Source organism: Salvelinus namaycush, chromosome 12 (assembly GCF_016432855.1).
Source record: "Salvelinus namaycush isolate Seneca chromosome 12, SaNama_1.0, whole genome shotgun sequence".
Taxonomy (NCBI): domain Eukaryota; kingdom Metazoa; phylum Chordata; class Actinopteri; order Salmoniformes; family Salmonidae; genus Salvelinus; species Salvelinus namaycush.
In genome coordinates, this window is record NC_052318.1 from 42,877,660 (window position 1) to 42,897,107 (window position 19,448).

General features: G+C 41.7%; 1 protein-coding gene across 1 annotated transcript; it reads left to right on the forward strand.

The window, feature by feature from the left end:
- The first annotated feature begins 1,834 nt into the window (after positions 1–1,834).
- Positions 1,835–17,652, forward strand: LOC120057562 (calpain-5-like). The gene is made up of 11 exons (XM_039006148.1): positions 1,835–1,999; positions 3,159–3,290; positions 3,724–3,932; positions 4,040–4,232; positions 5,256–5,446; positions 5,584–5,661; positions 8,945–9,263; positions 14,985–15,187; positions 15,293–15,414; positions 17,180–17,316; positions 17,470–17,652. The coding sequence occupies exons 1-11, from the start codon at positions 1,835–1,837 to the stop codon at positions 17,650–17,652; spliced, it is 1,932 nt and encodes a 643-aa protein (XP_038862076.1).
- The last annotated feature ends 1,796 nt before the right edge of the window (positions 17,653–19,448 follow it).

The following is a 19,448-nucleotide window of genomic DNA, read 5'->3' on the forward strand; positions in this document are numbered from 1 at the left end:
AGTCATCAAATCTGACTTTAAACCTAACCCTAACCTTAACTACACTGCTAACCCTAATGCCTAACCTTAAATTAAGATCAAAAAGAAAATGTTTGTTTTCATGCATTTTTACTATATAGACAATCTAGACTTTGCAGCTGGCCCATCTAGTGGAAATTGCTCAGTTCTGCCTCCAGGGCAAGATTCATGATGACAAATGTCTATAATATAAATAATACAATAAGCAACCTGCATATATTTAATTAAGTATCTCTTTGCTTTCTTTGTCTTAGTTTGAGGAAGATACATGCAATCAATGTACAATGTGGCTGTTCTGAGTGTGAAGGAAGGAGAGAGACAGTGTACAGGAGAGAGAGAAGGACAGAGTAAGATACAAATATTCGAATTTATTCCACTAATTATTCTAGTGTATTGAATGTGGGGGCTTTTCTGCTTAATGTTCTGTCTGAAAACTGAAGGTAGCAGAATGTTGGACATGATGATAATGAACTGTCATCATCCTCACGACAGCCTTATCATGAACTGAATCTCACTGTGATACTAATGGGCTTCGCTCTGAGAGGCATTTTCTAAAGTGTGTAATGTTTTTGGGAAATGTAATTACCAACAACTCACTGGGAGTTTAGAGCTTGATTGCGCTCCGGTGACAACAAAATGGAATTATTTGTGTCTGTGTTATTCATGGCAGACAGCAAAAGGACGTGACTGCAGTGGCAGACAGTCACAATATCAGATCTTGTTTATAAAGAGTTTGACCTCTGTGGTCAGGGGTCAGGGGGATGGGGTAAAGTGCGCTGTAACAGTCAAAGAGTTAGAAAATCATAATATTCCCAGAGGACAGAAGATGTTTTGAACAGATGTTTTTCGTCTGAAAACTTGGCACACATGGGATGTTTCCATCGCAAAACCAGCAAAAGTTTAGCCTTTTGCTGTTTTGGTAACACTTTATTTTTAAGGGTCCGTAATAAATAATTTACAAGGCATTTAGAAAGTATTTACCATTTATTAATCATTACTCCCACATGTATAAACCATTTACTAATCATTACTAAAGCATCTTTTCAGCCCTTAATCTAAAGTGAGCGCTATTTATGCTTTTTAAATACTTTATACATGTTTTGAGTTACCACTGTAATTTCTCTCACAAAGATGTGTATGAAATTGCTCGACATTCCAGCAGTACCTGGTAAAAGAATAAGCACACAACACAGGATATTTAAGGAAATATGTATACATTTGTGAAAAACTAGCTTACTAATAACTGTTAAACATGTGGGAGTAATGAATAATAAAGGGTGAGCAAACTGTAAATGCCTTATAAATGGTTTATAAATGCCTTATAAATGTTTTTTATGGACCCTTAAAATAAAGGGTTACCGCTGTTTTTGAGTCAAAGGTCAGAGTACAGTAAAATCCATGGTTGACCCTAACTTTGAAAGTGATGTAGAGTATTTGTTCGTAGATTTTGTTTGCTGAAGACTGTTTTTACTTCCATTTATTAAAATATGCACAATAGTTAGCATATTGGGTATTGGATGTATTTATCCTGAGACCAATTGTTTGCCCTGTGGGAGTTTGCCTTGGAGACTATATCCAAACTTCGATGATTCAAAGGAAAAATGCCATTACAACATTTTCCAAGAAAGAGCTACTCTGGGATTTATGGGATGTATTAGTGTACGGTATGCTGAGCTCTTGTCCAGACACCCAGAGTCAAAGGTGAACAATGACAGACCCTCAGCTGACAAGGACTCTCCAGATAGTCTGCCTATAAAGTAACATGACGTCTTCTTCTGTGGTCAGTTTGCAGTTTGGAGATTGCAGCGTCTGAACCATGTTCTCCACGGCCACTTCATACAAGAACCAGCATTACTCGGAGCTGAAGAAGGAATGTCTGGAGGACAAGAAACTGTTTGAGGATCCAGAGTTTCCAGTTACCAACGCATCCCTGTTTTACAGGAAACCACCTCCTGGTATCGTGGAGTGGAAGAGACCAAGGGTGAGTGACTGAGGCGACTAAACAGAGCACTTGACTCATTCTAAACGTTTCAATTTGATTTTTGATTCACCTGAGCAGTCACCTGAGCAGTCACCTGAGCAGACACCTGAGCAGTCACCTGAGCAGACACCTGAGCAGTCACCTGTGAGCAGATTTGACCAAGAGAAAAATAAACCTGTGCTTTATTATTTTATATATATAATACCAAAAGCAGAGTCTGCATGCACTGTCTGCATGCAAAAACACCAAACAGGAAATAGAATGTCACAATTTGTATTGCTCATGTTTTTCCTCATAGTTTTTGGGGGAAATGTTATTGCTTAAAACACCAATTTATAGGTTGATGTTTGATGTTAGTCAAATGAAAGCTTATCAGAGTGCTATAGACTGCTGTCTGGGACCAGATCATGACCTTCCTCTGGTGCAATATTGAAACCAATGTCATGTTTATGATTGAACTTTCATACGTTCTGGCTTTGACAAGACTTTTACAAGACCTCTGGCATTGATGTACAAACAGTATGACTGTGTTATATTTAGCCATATAAAGGTATTGTGGAAGGTGTTGTTTGCTCATACAACATTTTGTGATGGAGTACTTCAAAGGTCAATTCCTTTTGAGTGGTTGTCTCTGGAGGATTGTGTTAAAGGTTGTCCATAAGGAACAACAACGCTGGCCTTGGCGATGTATGTCATGGTGAATGTCATCCACAATGGTCATGGTGGTGACAGACAACAAACTGTGGTGTGAAATTGGGGTGAGGGTGTTACTGGGAATGGTCTCGAAGTGTGTACTTTACGTAGTGTGTGAGATATATAGTATATGACAGAACATGTTTCAATACTGTCAGAGAAAAAAATAATCTATGGTTGTATCACTGCCATTCTGTTCAGTGGTGGGAGACAGAGTTATAGTGTTCCTGTTTCATTAATGTATTCCCTTATCTGTGCTTTATATGGCACGTTGCTCAAGTGACAAGAAGAGAAATTACAATTTCTTATTTCTCACAAAAGTACAACACCTCAAGAGAGTTCCAACTCATTTTAAAACAAAACATGTTCAAAGCCAGAACTATTTGGTAAAAATATTGTTACAAGCATAATCACTGAGCACATTCTAAGAAGTATTTGCACTTTCCAAATCCTCTCGTTGGTACAGGAAATCAGCGACGAGCCTCATCTGTTTGTGGAGGGCATCAGCTCCCATGACCTGAACCAGGGCCGTCTGGGTAACTGCTGGTTTGTGGCGGCGTGCTCCTGCTTGGCACTGAAACCAGACCTCTGGCAGAAGGTGAGTTTGATTCTCTCCTGTCTGGTCACAGTCTGAGATGAGCGTTGCAAGAGAAGACTGTATGTGTATTTCCATGTGTATTAGTTTCCTTTAGTCCCCGTATGGTATATACATGGTGCTGTTTGGGAAGGAACATATACATTATGTATGTGAAGTATGTGGATAGGTATCTATGTCATTTCAAACTGTTGATACCTGACTCAGTTTAATTAACATAGTTGATGTGAGGGGCTTTTTACTGTCATTGAATGGAAAACAGTGTCATGTTTCCTTCTTAAATTACCCTACTATCCCTCAGCAACATTAATATTTTCCTTATATTCAAATGAACCTGGCTAGGAAAATAAGCACTCGCCAATATTCCCACCCAAGTTGAAAACTATGAACATTTTACTAGACATGTGGTTCACTGTGAAGCCCTGTGTGTTGACAGGTCATCCCTGACTGGAAGGAGCAGGAGTGGGACTCTAAGCACCCGGAGAACTATGCTGGCATCTTCCACTTCCAGTTCTGGGTGTTTGGGGAGTGGGTGGATGTGGTGGTGGATGACCGCCTGCCCACCATCAACAGAGAGCTCATCTACTGCCACTCCAAACTCAACAACGAGTTCTGGAGTGCCCTGCTTGAAAAAGCCTATGCCAAGTCAGTATACTCTAAACATTACTCAACCCTCCTTTCAACTCCCATTTTTTGCCCTCTGACCTCTCTGTATCCTCTTCTGTCTCTCCTCTCTCTCCTCTTGTCTCCAGGCTCTCTGGCTGCTATGAGTCGCTGGACAGGGGCAACACTGGTGATGCGGTTGTTGATTTCAGTGGAGCCGTGACAGAAGCCATTAACCTGGAGGCTGAAGTTTTCCACAAAGACCAGGAGAAAATAGACAACCTGTTTGAGGACTTGCTCAAAGTCTACGACAGGGGTGGAATCATCAGCTGCTCCATCAAGGTCTGTCTTCTCAATTGATCGTGTTCAATTGGTCAGCACACTGTATATAGTCACAGGTAACTGTCACAGGGACAGAACACACTGGGCAAACACTGATTAAATCAATGTTGTTTCAACGTATTGTGATGTGGGAATCAACGTGGAAAATACATTGGATTTGAAAAAAGTCATCAACCAGTACAGTTTCTCATTTCAACCAGAAGTTGTAAACATTGAAATTATGGTAAATCTTCAACTTAAATACATTGACTTTAAACTGAAAAAGTGTATTATTAATATTGTGAATTTGGCATTTTATTTATAGGGCTAATGGTAACTACTTCTAAACTTCCAAAGCTCCAATCAACCATGGATGAATGAGTGTATACAGTGCCTTGCAAAATTATTCATCCCACTTGGCGTTTTTCCTATTTTGTAAAAAAAAAAAAGCCCACCTGTGTGCAATCTAAGTGTCACATGATCTGTCACACGATCTCAGTATACTGTATATACACCTGTTCTGAAAGGCCCCAGAATCTGCAACACCACTAAGCAAGGGGCACCACCAAGCAAGCGGCATTATGAAGACCAAGGAGCTCTCAAACAGGTAATGGACAAAGTTGTGGAGAACTACAGATCACGGAGCACCATTAAATCCATTATAAAAAAAATTGAAAGAATATGGCACTACAACAAACCTGCCAAAAGAGGGCCGCCCACCAAAACTCACGGACCAGGCAAGGAGGACATTAATCAGAGAGGCAACAAAGAGACCAAAGATAACCCTGAAGGAGCTGCAAAGCTCCACTGCGGAGATTTGAGTATCTGTCCATAGGACCACTTTAAGTCGTAATTTCAATGTTTACAAGCCTGGTTGAAATTAGATAAAAAACCGTACTGGTTGATGACTTTTTTTAAATCCAATTTATTTTCCACATTGATTCCATGTCACAATATGTTGACAAATTATGCTGAAACAACATTTATTCAACCAGTGTGTGCCCAGTGGGAAGTGACTGACTAATGTGTTTATCACTCTCTTAGGCGTCTCCTTCTGAAATCGAGGCTTGGATGGCGTGCGGGCTAGTGAAGGGCCATGCCTACTCAGTGACTGCAGTGAAGAAGGTACGGTTGGGCCACGGTCTGATGGCCTACTTCCAGAACAAGACCATCCCCCTGATCCGCATGAGAAACCCCTGGGGAAAGACTGAGTGGAACGGAGCCTGGAGTGACAGGTGTGGAGGACATGGAGCCTTTATCCTCCCCGCTCACGTGCAGTTCAACCTCTCCACACTTCAGTGCCCATGTGAACACATCAACTCATTATTTCATTCTCCCTCTTTCCTGTTGTCTCTCCCCCTCCTCACTTCAGCTCAGCAGAATGGGAAAGGGTTGGCAGCATGGAGAGGGATAAGCTTGGCATCACAGTAGAAAACGATGGGGAGTTCTGGTGAGTGTAAACAAAACAATTAAAGACTATTATCTCTTCTGTTCAGCGCATGAGATAGTGGTTTATCTACCGTAAAATTTCAATTAATAGCCCGGGAGTTTATTTGCTTAAATCAACACAACAGGCACTTTTTAGAGGCAGGCTTCTATTTGAGCCAGGCGTCTATTTCCTTAAATCACACAGCTTTTTCTCATTTGCCATAGTTAATTGTGTAATACCAGCATTCACTTCCAGCATTTTATAAAAATTCTTAATTTCCTGCACTAATGTGTTATCATTTATACACTGTATCACGTTTTTTTGTCTCAGTATGCCTCTATTTCTTTAAAAATATATATATTTTCCTTAATAATAATTCTCCTCTGACTGTGATTTTTCGTCAGTTTTTACTTTTGTCACTAGAGGGCGATTGGCCGATTTCAAGGGGTCTGTACTCCCAAAGTTGTTGACTGTTTTTGTGCATGTTTTTGTATGGCTTATTTGATCAAACAGAAGTAATCAAATCAAATTTTATTGGTCACATACACATGGTTAGCAGATGTTAATGCGAGCGTAGTGAAATGCTTGTGCTTCTAGTTCCGACTGTGCAGTAATATCTAACAAGTAATCAACAATTTCACAACAACTACCTTTTACACGCAAGTGTAAAGGAATGAATAAGAATATGTACATATAAATATATGGATGAGCAATGGCCGAACGGCATAGGCAAGATGCAGTAGATGGTATAGAGTACAGTATATACATATGAGATTGTAGGGTAATGTAGGGTATGTAAACATTATATAAAGTGGCATTGTTTAAAGTGACTAGTGATACATTTATGACATGCAATTTTTTATTATTAAAGTGGCTAGAGATTTGAGTCAGTATGTTGGCAGCAGCCACTCAATGTTAGTGATGGCTGTTTAACAGTCTGATGGACTTGAGATAGAAGCTGTTTTTCAGTCTCTCGGTCCCAGCTTTGATGCACCTGTACTGACTTCGCCTTCTGGATGATAGCGGGGTGAACAGGCAGTGGCTCGGGTGGTTGTTGTCCTTGATGATCTTTTTGGCCTTCCTGTGACATCGGGTGTTGTAGGTGTCCTGGAGGGCAGGTAGTTTACCTCCGGTGATGCGTTGTGCAGACCTCACTACCCTCTGGAGAGCCTTACGGTTGTGGACGGAGCAGTTGCCATACCAGGTGGTGATACAGCCCGACAGGATGCTCTCGATTGTGCATCTGTAAAAGTTTGTGAGTGTTTTTGGTGACAAGCCAAATTTCTTCAGCCTCCTGAGGTTGAAGAGGCGCTATTGCGCCTTCTTCACCACGCTGTCTGTATGGGTGGACCATTTCCGTTTGTCTGTGATGTGTACGCCGAGGAACTTAAAACTTTCCACCTTCACTATTGTCCCGTCGATGTGGATAGGGGGGTACTCCCTCTACTGTTTCCTGAAGTCCACGATCATCTCCTTTGTTTTGTTGACGTTGAGTGTGAGGTTATTTTCCTGACACCACAGTCCGAGGGCCCTCACCTCCTCCCTGTAGGCCGTCTCGTCGTTGTTGGTAATCAAGCCTACCACTGTAGTGTCGTCTGCAAACTTGATGATTGAGTTGGAGGCTTGCATGGCCACGCAGTCATGGGTGAACAGGGAGTACGGGAGAGGGCCGAGAACGCACCCTTGTGGGGCCCCAGTGTTGAGGATCAGCGGGGTGGAGATGTTGTTTCCTACCCTCACCACCCGGGGGTGTCCCTTCAGAAAGTCCAGGACCCAGTTGCACAGGGCGGGGTCGGGACCCAGGGTCTCAAGCTTAATGATGAGTTTGGAGGGTACTATGGTGTTAAATGCTGAGCTGTAGTCGATGAACAGCATTCTTACATAGGTATTCCTCTTGTCCAGATGGGTTAGGGCAGTGTGATTGCGATTGCGTCGTCTGTGTACCTATTGGGGCGGTAAGCAAATTGGAGTGGGTCTAGGGTGTCAGGTAGGGTGGAGGTGATATGATCCTTGACTAGTCTCTCAAAGCACTTCATGATGACGGAAGTGAGTGCTACGGGGCGATAGTCGTTTAGCTCAGTTACCTTAGCTTTCTTGGGAACACGAACAATGGTGGCCCTCTTGAAGCATGTGGGAACAGCAGACTGGGATAGGGATTGATTGAATATGTCCGTAAACACACCAGCCAGCTAGTCTGCGCATGCTCTGAGGACGCGGCTAGGGATGTCGTCTGGGCCGGCAGCCTTGCGAGGGTTAACACATTTAAATGTTTTACTCATGTTGGCTGCGGTGAAGGAGAGCCCGCAGGTTTTGGTAGCGGGCCGTGTCGGTGGCGCTGTATTGTCCTCAAAGCGAGCAAAGAAGTTGTTTAGTTTGTCTGGGAGCAAGACATCGGGGTCCGCGATGGGGCTGTTTTTTTTTATTGACTGTAGACCTTGCCACATACCTCTCGTGTCTGAGCCATTGAATTGCGACTCTACTTTGTCTCTATACTGACACTTAGCTTGTTTGATTGCCTTGCGGAGGAATAGCTACACTGTTTGTAATGCTTAGGTTGTTACGAGTGTGCTAATATAAGTAGGACACGTGACATCCAGACAACTTTGAGAAAAAACACTTTATATTGGAGTTGTGCCTGATGTTCACGAGCCACTGTCGAGTCCCCAATAACCGGATGTTACAGTTTTCAGGAGAAATGGAAAAAGAGCCTGTGACACGATTTTCACTTTGGAACGTTAACAAGGCGACACTCCATCTTAACTCCTCCACAGTTACTGGATTGGTTGAACAGTGCAGAACAGAACATCCCTCAACAATTTTTTCTTCTACTTGTCAAGACCAGTATGTAGGAGATCTGGTTTCAGGTGTTACTTTTATGCTTTCTACTTAGATTAGTTGTTCACATACATATCTGCCTTCTCATTGGCCAGAATGGTCCCACCTGATCTTGACTCTTCCTGACTGCCTACCATTTTTGAAGACACTTATTTTCATTGTTAGAGCGGCCACTTGAGTATCTGGTCAATATAATTGATCATCTGTGTAAAAACAGATTTCCATAATTATTTCAATTCATTCCTGAATTATTTATTGTAACAAATAAAACATTAAACCTAAAAAAAATCATGATATTTCATGGAAACCTAGTAAACAATTAATTTATACCCAGCGTTTATTTGAAAGTGGTGTAAATTTGCTGAAATGTGTGCTGTTGCCCAGCTATCAAAAGGGACTGCGTTTGATTGAAGTTTTATAGTATCTACCAGTCTTAATTTGTGTCTCTCTCTGTGTGTTATCTCCATAGGATGGCGTTTCCAGACTGGTGTAAGTACTTCACGGATGCAGACGTGTGTCATCTCATCAACACTTCTCTGCTCACCATCCACAAGACATGGCACGAAGTGGTGCATTTCGGGAGTTGGACCAAGCATTCAGAGCCTCTGCACAACCGCTGTGGCGGCTGCATGAACTACAAACAGACCTTCCTACAGAACCCCCAGTACCTGTTTGACATGACCAAGGAGGTGGACGAGGTTCTGATCTCCCTACAGCAGAGAGACATGAAGATCCACAGACGTATCGGCCAAGGAGAGAACCTCACCCTTGGCTTCACCGTCTTCAAGGTAGTTCATATTAACACCCTCTTAGATTGACTGCAGTGGGACTGGGGTGAGAGACTGGGTCAGTGAGGGTTTGTCCAAAGGACAGGGTGCATGTCTGGAGCGTGGGGCGTTGGTCCAACTGCAGTTTATTTTAGGGGAGAAGTTCTCTGTGCTACATGTTTGGCTTCCCCATCCGTACAAGAATTTGGCTAAATCAATGGAATTTCCCTTTTCTCTCTTCATCCGTTGAACAAACAGCAAATCAGCCAGTGGGTGTTTACAATAATGGGTAGACATTACCTATAATGGCCACATTGGCCAGTTCATGTCTGGGACAAGAACTTCCAATGAGACCTGTAATCATGAAACGATTTGGTAACACTTCATTTTAAGGGGTTCTTATTACAGTGTAAATACATGCAGTTAATTGTAACTTGATTGAGTTTACTAAAACAGATAAGATATAGGTCAACCTCACTGACTGGGGTCTACCATATGGGTGTCGTCCCAGATTATAATAAACAAAGTACTTATAATTACTGTGTGCAGTACCCATTATGACAACCTGATACTCTTTGCCATCCAAGTGAGAGGCTAAACCCACAAGTACACCACAGAGTACATGTAATACATGCATAAGTACAACGTAATTACTCGGTGTTACACAGGATTTAGCTACTTCAAATGAAGCGTATCAGGTAATTAATGTGTGAGAGCATTCGGAAAGTATTCAGACCTTTTTCCACATTTTGTTACATTACAACTTTATTCTAAAATTGATGAAATAAATGTTTTCCCTCATCAAGCTACACAAAATACCCCATAATGACAAAGCGAAAACAGGTTTTTAAAACCTTTTGCAAATTTATACAAAAAAAACCAGGAATACCCTATTTAGACAGGATTATGTCGAGGCACAGAAGTGGGGAAGGGTACCAAAATATTTCTGCAGCATTGAAGGTCCCCAAGAACACAGTGGCCTCCATCATTCTTAAATGAAAGAAGTTTGGAACCACCAAGACTCTTCCTAGACCTGGCCGCCCGGCCAAACTGAGCAATCTTGGGAGGTGACCAAGAACCCGATGGTCGCTCTGACAGAGTTCCAGAGTTCCTTTGTGGAGATGGGAGAGCCTTTCAGAAGGACAACCGTCTCTGCAGCACTCCACCAATCAGGCCTTTATGGTAGAGTGGCTAGACGGAAGCCACTCCTAAGTAAAATGTACATGACAGCCCACTTGAAGTTTGCCAAAAGGCACCTAAAGGACTTTCAAACCAACCAAGATTGAACTATTTGGTCTGAATGTCTGGAAGAAACCTGGCACCATCCCTACGCTGAGGTATGTTGGTAGCAGCATCACACTGGTGGGGGATGTTTTTCAGCGTCAGGGACTGGGAGACTAGTCAGGATCGAGGGAAAGATGAACGGAGCAAAGTACAGAGAGGCCTCAGACTGGGGCGAATGTTCACCTTCCAACAGGACAACGACCCTAAGCACACAGACAAGACAACGCAGGAGTGGCTTTGGGACAAGTTCTCTGAATGTCCTTGAGTGGCCCAGCCAGATACCGGACCTGAATCCAATCTGGGAAGACATGAAAAGAGCTGTGCTACGACGCTCCCCATCCAACCTGACAGAGCTTGAGAGGATCTGCAGAGAAGAATGGGAGAAACTCCCCAAATACAGGTGTGCTAAGCTTGTAGCGTCATACCCAAGAAGACTCAAGGATGTAATCACTGACAAAGATGCTTCAACAAAGTACTGAGTAATGGGTCTGAATACTTATGTAAATGTGATATTAAGTTTTTTCATTTTTATAAATTTGCTAAAATTTGCCAAAAGGCAAAATTTATAAAAACCTGTTTTTGCTTTGTCATTATAGGGTATTGTGTGTACATTGATAACGGGAAAATATAATTGAATCCATTTTAGAATAAGGCTTTAACGTAACAAAATGTTGAAAAAGTCAAGGGGTCTGAATACTTTCCGAATGCACTGTATAGAGTACATGATCAATCCTGACAATCTGGCACTCATTTTAAGGCTTCTGGAAGAACCATCCAAGTGGGATGTACACCACAGAGTACATGTAGTATCTGCATAAGTATAATGTAATTACTAGGTGTTACACTTTTTAAACTAATTAAATCTTGTGTAACACCTAGTAATTACATTGTACTTATGCAGATATTACATGTACTCTGTGGTGTACATCCCACTTGGATGGTTCTTCCAGAAGCCTTAAAATGAGGGCCAGATTGTCAGGATGGCTAACGTACTATATACGTACACATGAATTACAAGTAAGTACCCCTCAAGATACACTTTTTTTTAACTCGCTAAATCGTGTGGATGTTGAAGGGTACTTACTTGTAATTAATGTACACCACAGAGGACTTGTAATATCTGCATAAATACATTGTGATTATTAGGTGTTACACTTAATTTTAACTAGCTAAATCCTGTGTAACTTGAGGGGTACTTGTAATCATTGTGTACCTACAAAGTATGTTACCCATCCTGACAATCTAATCGTCAGCTTCTGAAAGCACCATCCAAATGAGAAAATTAACACAGTAATACACCACAGAGTACATATCTGTAATATCTGCATAAGCAGGGGCGCAACTTTGGTTTTAGAAGTAGGGGGGACATAATATATGTATTTTTTTTATTATCCAGTTGGATAAACACTCCAAACAGCCTACCCGACCACTCGGAGGCGTCCGCACGGTCCTAAAGCACACTGTTGCCTCGTTTTGAGTCACATACCAATGATACAACTGGGGGGGGAGGGGGACAAAAATACAATTTCAGAATGTGGGGGGGACGTGTCCCCCGTCCCTAGTGAAAGTTGCGCCCCTGTTCATAAGTACAAGGTTGGCCTAGTTGTTACACAGGATTTTGCTATTTAAAGTGAAGTGTAACTTTATATAGAAATTGCTCATAGGTAACTATAATTACTCATTACTCATTATCAAGTAAAATACTTACAAACAAAAGATGAGCTTTTACTTTAGTCAACTTTACTGCAACAGAATAATAAGGATTTTTATTGTTAGATTAATACTTTTATTAATTAGATTAAACAAAGCTATAGGCCTACTCAATAACATAAAAATAACTATTCTAGTGGTGATTAAAATCTGAAGCTTATATAATATGGTGAGTAGCCTAGATAGCTAGCTATTTTAACATTACAAGTAACAATAGAAATCGACAACTCCGTCTGACTGTCTTTATCTGTTTCTTTCTTGTAAAGCCTTTCCCATCCTGGAGTCTGATACCTTGTAGCAATCTGTGGTAGAGAAGAAGAATGTATGACTTAGCATAGACGCTCTACATTATCCCTAATTATCATCATCATTTCTATAGTTTAGGCATATATAGTATACAGTGCCTTCAGAAATTATTCACACCACTTGACTTTTTACACATTTTGTTGTGTTACAGCCTGAATTTAAAATGGATTAAATTGTTTTTTTTGTCACTGGTCTACACACAACACCCCATAATGTCAAAGTGGAATTATGTTTTTTCAACATTTTTACAAATTAATTACAAAAGTGAAAAGCTTAAATGTCTTGAGTCAATAAGTATTCAACCCAAGCTTAAATCAGTTCAGGGGGAAAATGTTGCTTACAAGTCACATGATAAGTTGTATAGACTCACTCTGTGTGAAATAATAGTGTTTAATATGATTTTTTTATGATTAACTCGTCTCTGTACCCCACACATACAATTATCTGTAAGGTCCCTCAGTCGAGCAGTGAATTTCAAACACAGATTCAACCACAGGGAGGTTTTCCAATGCTTTACAAAGGGCACCTATTGGTAGATGGGTAGAAAATTTAAAGCAGACATTGAATGTCCCTTTGAGCATGGCGAGGTTATAAATTACACTTTGGATAGTCTTCAATACACCCAGTCACTACAAAGATACAGGTGTCCTTCCTAACTCAGTTGCCGGAGAGGAAGGAAACCACTCAGGGATTTCACTAGCAGGCCAACGGTGACTTTAAAACAGTTACAGAGTTTAATGGCTGTGATAGGAGAAAACTGAGGATGGATCAATAATATTGTAGTTACTCCACAATACTAACCTAATTGACAGAGGGAAAAGAAGGAAGCTTGTACAGAATAAAACAAGGAACTAAAGTAATACTGCAGAAAATGTGGCAAAGCAATTCACTTTTTTTCCTGAATACAAAGTGTTATGTTTGGGACAAATCCAATAAAACACATTTTCAAGCATAGTAGTGGCTGCATCATGTTATGAGTATGCTTGTATTCGTTAAGGACTGGGGAGTTTTTCAAGATAAAAAAGAAACAGAATGGAGCTAAGCACAGGCAAAATCCTAGAAAACCTGGTTCAGTCTGCTTTCCACCAGACTCAAGGCAAAATCTACACGAGTTGCTTACCAAGAAGACAGTGAATATTCCTCAGTGGCGGAGTTACAGTTTTGACTTAAATCTACTTGAAAATCTATGGTAAGACATGAAAATGGTTGTCTAGCAATGATCAACAATCATTAATTCAGGTGTGGAAAGCCCAGCTAATGTTAGCTATCTAGTTAGCTAGCGAGTAGTGATCATAGCATATTTGCCAGCTTTAGGTAGTTAGCTAGCTAGTTAGTCAAGAATAGACAATTAGGTGGTGTGCTAGCTAATCCCCCCAAAATGTACAGATTGCATGGAAAGTATATTCTGTACATGGTAACTATACTGAACAACAATATAAATGCAACATGCAATAATAAAAAGTATTTTACTGAGTTACAGTTCATATAAGGAAATCAGTCAATTGAAATAAATTCATGAGGCCCTAATCTATGGATTTCACATGACTGGGAATACAGAAATGCATCTGTTGGTCACTGATGCAGTACCATTAAAAAAAGTAGGAGCGTGGATCATTAAACCAGTCAGTATCTGGTGTGACCACCATTTGCTTCATGCAGCGCGACATGGCCTGTGGAATGTTGTCCCACTCTTCAATGCCTGTGTGAAGTTGCTGGATATTGGCCGGAACTGGAACAGCCTGTCGTACACGTCAATCCAGAGCATCCCAAACTTGCTCAATGGGTGACATTTCTGGTGAGCATGCAGGCCTTGGAAGAACTTGGACATTTTCAGCTTCCAGGAATTGTGTAAAGATCCTTGCGACATGGGGCCGTGCATTATCATGCTGAAACATGAGGTGATGGCGGCAGATGAACTGCACGAGAATGGGCCTCGGGATCTTGTGCATTCAAATTGCCATCGATAAAATGCAATTGTGTTCGTTGTCCGTAGCTTATGCCAGCCCATATAATAACCCCACCATCACCATTGGCACTATGTTCACAATTTTGACATGATGCCATACAGTGGGCAAATACTCACCTTTGATGGTCACTGGTAAGCTGGATAAGTGTGTTCTTGACCCATTGTCAAATGCACAATTAAATGATTTAACAATTTAAAACATTAAATTGCATTCGTTGTTACAAGCATTCGTTGTTACACCCCTGTAATCACAGACTGCAATTACCACCAGATACATGTTGTTACTACAGTGCAACTATGAATTATTATAATTAACTACAATACTTGTTACAGTGTAATTACATATGTAAGCACACTGTAGGGACCCCTTAATTAAAATGAAGTGTTACCAATGATTTAGAGTTTCAATCTGTTCAAGCTGAAATAACAAAAATTGGCGAACAGTCATGGTGAGAAATGATTTCTTCTGATTTAAGGTGGAACTGAACAGAAAGTACCGCATGCATAACATCATCACCCAGATGAACGTGCAAACGTCGAAGTACATCAACGCCCGCACGGTGTTCACGAGGGTCACGCTCCCCAAGGGTCGCTACATCATCATCCCCTCCACCTTAAAACCGGAGATTCTGGGAGAGTTCATGCTGCGTGTTTACACTGATGTAGACTCAGGATGCAGGTACTGGAACTAGACCTGTGGCATAGCTAAGAGCCCTATTTAGATGTAATAACACACTTTAGTATGATGTCGATGCAGTTTTTAGCATTACTTTTTGTCTCTCAGAGAGCTAACAGAACACAAACCCAGGATGAGGTGTTGGAGTGCATTCACTGGCTACCCCCATGCTGTGTCCCAGATCTACATCCACGGAGCAGAGGGGCTGGAGAACCAGGACAGCACAGGGGGTTAGGGAACGCTCCACAACCTCTAATGAATACTATACATTACAGGGAAACATAAGTCAGAAATAGACACTATGAGAGTATACTCGGCATGACCTCTAATGAATACTATACAGTCGTGGCCAAACGTTTTGAGAATGACACAAATATTCATTTTCACAAAGTCTGCTGCCTCAGTTTGTATGATGGCAATTTGCATATACTCCAGAATGTTATGAAGAGTGATCAGATGAATTGCAATTAATTGCAAAGTCCCTCTTTGCCATGCAAATGAACTGAATCCCCAAAAAACATTTCCACTGCATTTCAGCCCTGCCACAAAGGGACCAGCTGACATGTCAGTGATTCTATCGTTAACACAGGTGTGAGTGTTGACAAGGACAAGGCTGGAGATCACTCTGTCATGCTGATTGAGTTCGAATAACAGACTGGAAGCTTCAAAAGGAGGGTGGTGCTTGGAATCATTGTTCTTCCTCTGTCAATCATGGTTACCTGCAAGGAAACACATGCCGTTATCATTGCTTTGCACAAAAAGGGCTTCACAGGCAAGGATATTGCTGCCAGTAAGATTGCACCTAAATCAACCATTTATCGGATCATCAAGAACTTCAAAGAGAGCGGTTCAATTGTTGTGAAGAAGGCTTCAGGCCGCCCAAGAAATTCCAGCAAGCGCCAGGACCGTCTCCTAAAGTTGATTCAGCTGCAGGATTGGGGCACCACCAGTACAGAGCTTTCTCAGGAATGGCAGCAGGCAGGTGTGAGTCCATCTGTACGTACAGTGAGGCAAATACTTTTGGGGGATGGCCTGGTGTCAAGAAGGGCAGCAAAGAAGCCTTTTCTCTCCAGGAAAAACATCAGGAACAGACTGATATTCTGCAAAAGGTACAGGGATTGGACTGCTGAGGACGGGGGTAAGGTCATTTTCTCTGATGAATCCCCTTTCCGATTGTTTGGGGCATCCGGAAAAAAGCTTGTCCGGAGAAGACAAGGTGAGCGCTACCATCAGTCCTGTGTCATGCCAACAGTAAAGCATCCTGAGACCATCCATGTGTGCGGTTGCTTCTCAGCCAAGGGAATAGGCTCACTCACAATTTTGCCTGAAAACACAGCCATGAATAAAGAATGGTACCAACACATCCTCCGAGAGCAACTTCTCCCAACCATCCAGGAACAGTTTGGTGACGAACAATGCCTTTTCCAGCATGATAGAGCACCTTGCCATAAGGCAAAAGTGATAACTAAGTGGCTCGGGGAACAAAACATCAATATTTTGGATCCATGGCCAGGAAACTCACCAGACCTTAATCCCATTGAGAACTTGTGGTCAATCCTCAAGAGGTGGGTGGACAAACAAAAACACACAAATTCTGACAAACTCCAAGCATTGATTATGCAAGAATGGACTGCCATCAGTCAGGATGGGGCCCAGAAGTTCATTGACAGCATGCCAGGGCGGATTGCAGAGGTCTTGAAAAAGAAGGGTCAACACTGCAAATATTGATTCTTTGCATCAACTTCATGTAATTGTCAATAAAAGCCTTTGACACTTTTGAAATGCTTGTAATTATACTTCAGTATTCCATAGCAAAATCTGACAAAAATATCTAAAGACACTGAAGCAGCAAACTTTGTGGAAAATAATATTTGTGTCATTCTCAAAACTTTTGGCCACGACTGTACATTACAGGGAAACATAAGTCAGAAATAGACATTACAAGAGTTTACTCAGCATGACCTTATGGCTGGTTCATACTGTGTCATTGTGCAGGTGCAGATCCATATGTGATCGTGTCCTGTGAGGGCCACTCAGTCCGGTCAACAGTTAAGGCAGACACCCTGGACCCGGTGTTTGAGACCAGAGCCATCTTCTACAGAAAGAAGCCCAGGAAGCCAATCACTGTGGAGGTAAGATATAGAGGTGTCAAATATCATAAATACCAATGGGAACTAAAGATAAAGTGATTCATGAATTGGTACACTTGATGTTCTTAGTGTTATTGTAGTTTTCATGTTTTGGTCTTACCTGGTCTACCCCTCCCTTCTTGTCCTCTTCCCCAGGTGTGGAATAGTAACGCTGTGAAGGACCAGTTCCTGGGCCAGGTGGTTCTGACAGGCTCATTAAAAGACTCGACCAAACCCCAGAGGCTCCAGCTAAGGAAAAGAGGCAGAGCCATGGCCGACGAGATGCCTGGCTCCATCACCCTCCGCATCGTCACCTGCACCGAGCTCACAGAGATGTGACCTGGATCAGCTGACTACTACCTGGGTCACATTGACAATGTATACAACACTCTTGTCACCTCTTGCTTGCAATAACAACGCCAGAAGGAGACTTTGGACAGGAGCTTATCACCACAAGACATCATTTGGTTGTCAGAATGTCTATGAATGTGAGCTCATAATCTTTTAAGGACTGGCATGGTCATTGACCAAGAAGAACCTTCAAGCCTTCCGGAGTACATTTTTTCTTACTGTTATTGCATTACTTTGTGTTTTGTAAAGAGACAAGTTATGCCTTTTTGAAAGGTGAATGAATGTGAAAAAGTCCGCATGAAGCAAGACAAAATGCAATTATTTTATACTAAACTATACACTCTGAAACACAATAGCTCACTGAAGTGATACACATATTGTATCTGTCTACAAAATGATGCAGCATATACATTTTAATAGCATGTTTGTTATCATATAGAAATGTATGTGCCTCTTTTGATATTGTTGAGAAACAGACCAAATGTTTGAGTTTTTGCTACACAATATTGTAAAGTCTTGAATAACCTGAATGTACAGTATCTACAGTGTAAGTTTTGGACTATGGTCATCAATTTGTATCCTTCCACTGAGCAACTTGAAATGTCTAAAGGGTATACTGCATGTGTCTAAACTACCGTACTCCCTTGCTCAAAATGACTTGCCGGGTAATCCCTACTTAAAGGTCAAAGTAAATCTATTCAAACCAAAAAGTTAATTTACAATGATGTTTTATTTATTTTTATTTCAGTCCAGTTCCCAAACTGCAGTATTTTGTTGTTTTACACTCAAGACACAGCCATGCACAATTCATAATTTAAAAAAGTCTATAGCTTTAACCACAATTAAAAATAGCTTATCCGAAACCTTAGTTTCCCCCTGTCGCTTTTTCTCATCTGTCTGTTTCCAAAGATGGGGCCTGCTGAGGTTTACCAGATGGATCAGCAGTTTACAAACCCAGATGATAATAATAGTAGAATAATAATAGGAATAATTTAAAAAGAAACGCTTTTTTGTCTTTGTTCCATTCTCTTGATACACATTTATAGAGGAATTTTCACACCACGTGTACAGGTTTACACATTCAAAAGAGAGGAATGTACAGAAGCGACCGCAGAAGAGGAGCGGACCGGCGGGGCGGGGTGGGGCAGGCCGGGGGGCCGCTAGCTGTCCCAGAGTTCATCTTTGTGCTCAGAGTTCAGGTACATAGGTGAGACCAAAGGTCACAGGGCAGATAGTCTCTGTGAGGTCCCTGATACTCTCAGCCACAGGCACACTCAGCAGTCATGCTCCGGACAGACAGACAGGCTCCATGGGCGTGCTGGAGACAGACGGGACTGCTTCCAATGGCTCTGTGTCCAGGTGGAGTACTGTCTGACACAGCCCAAGCAGGATTGTTCCATCCAGGAGTGTAGAGACAATGTTTATTTTCTTGTTCAATTTCCAGGGTGCAAACCATTTACAAATACATAGGCCTACTATAGAGCAACCTGAATATTGTCATTGCATTTTTTCCATCTTATTTACATACATACACACATATTCTAACAATGTTAGCCTACTTGGAAAATGAATTAACACGTGTTGCTTCCCATGCATGAAATCGGCCATGTCCTCCTTGCAATGGCTCTCCTGCATTTCTACAGTACGTATAGCCTACAGGGGTGGTACGAGTGAGCAGCTACCCTGCACTTCACCGGCTGAGTTAAGGTGGACAACAGGAGTGGCATCTAGTGCTGAGGTAGCTCTCTCGCTTACAAACACACACACGTGCTCACACACACAGC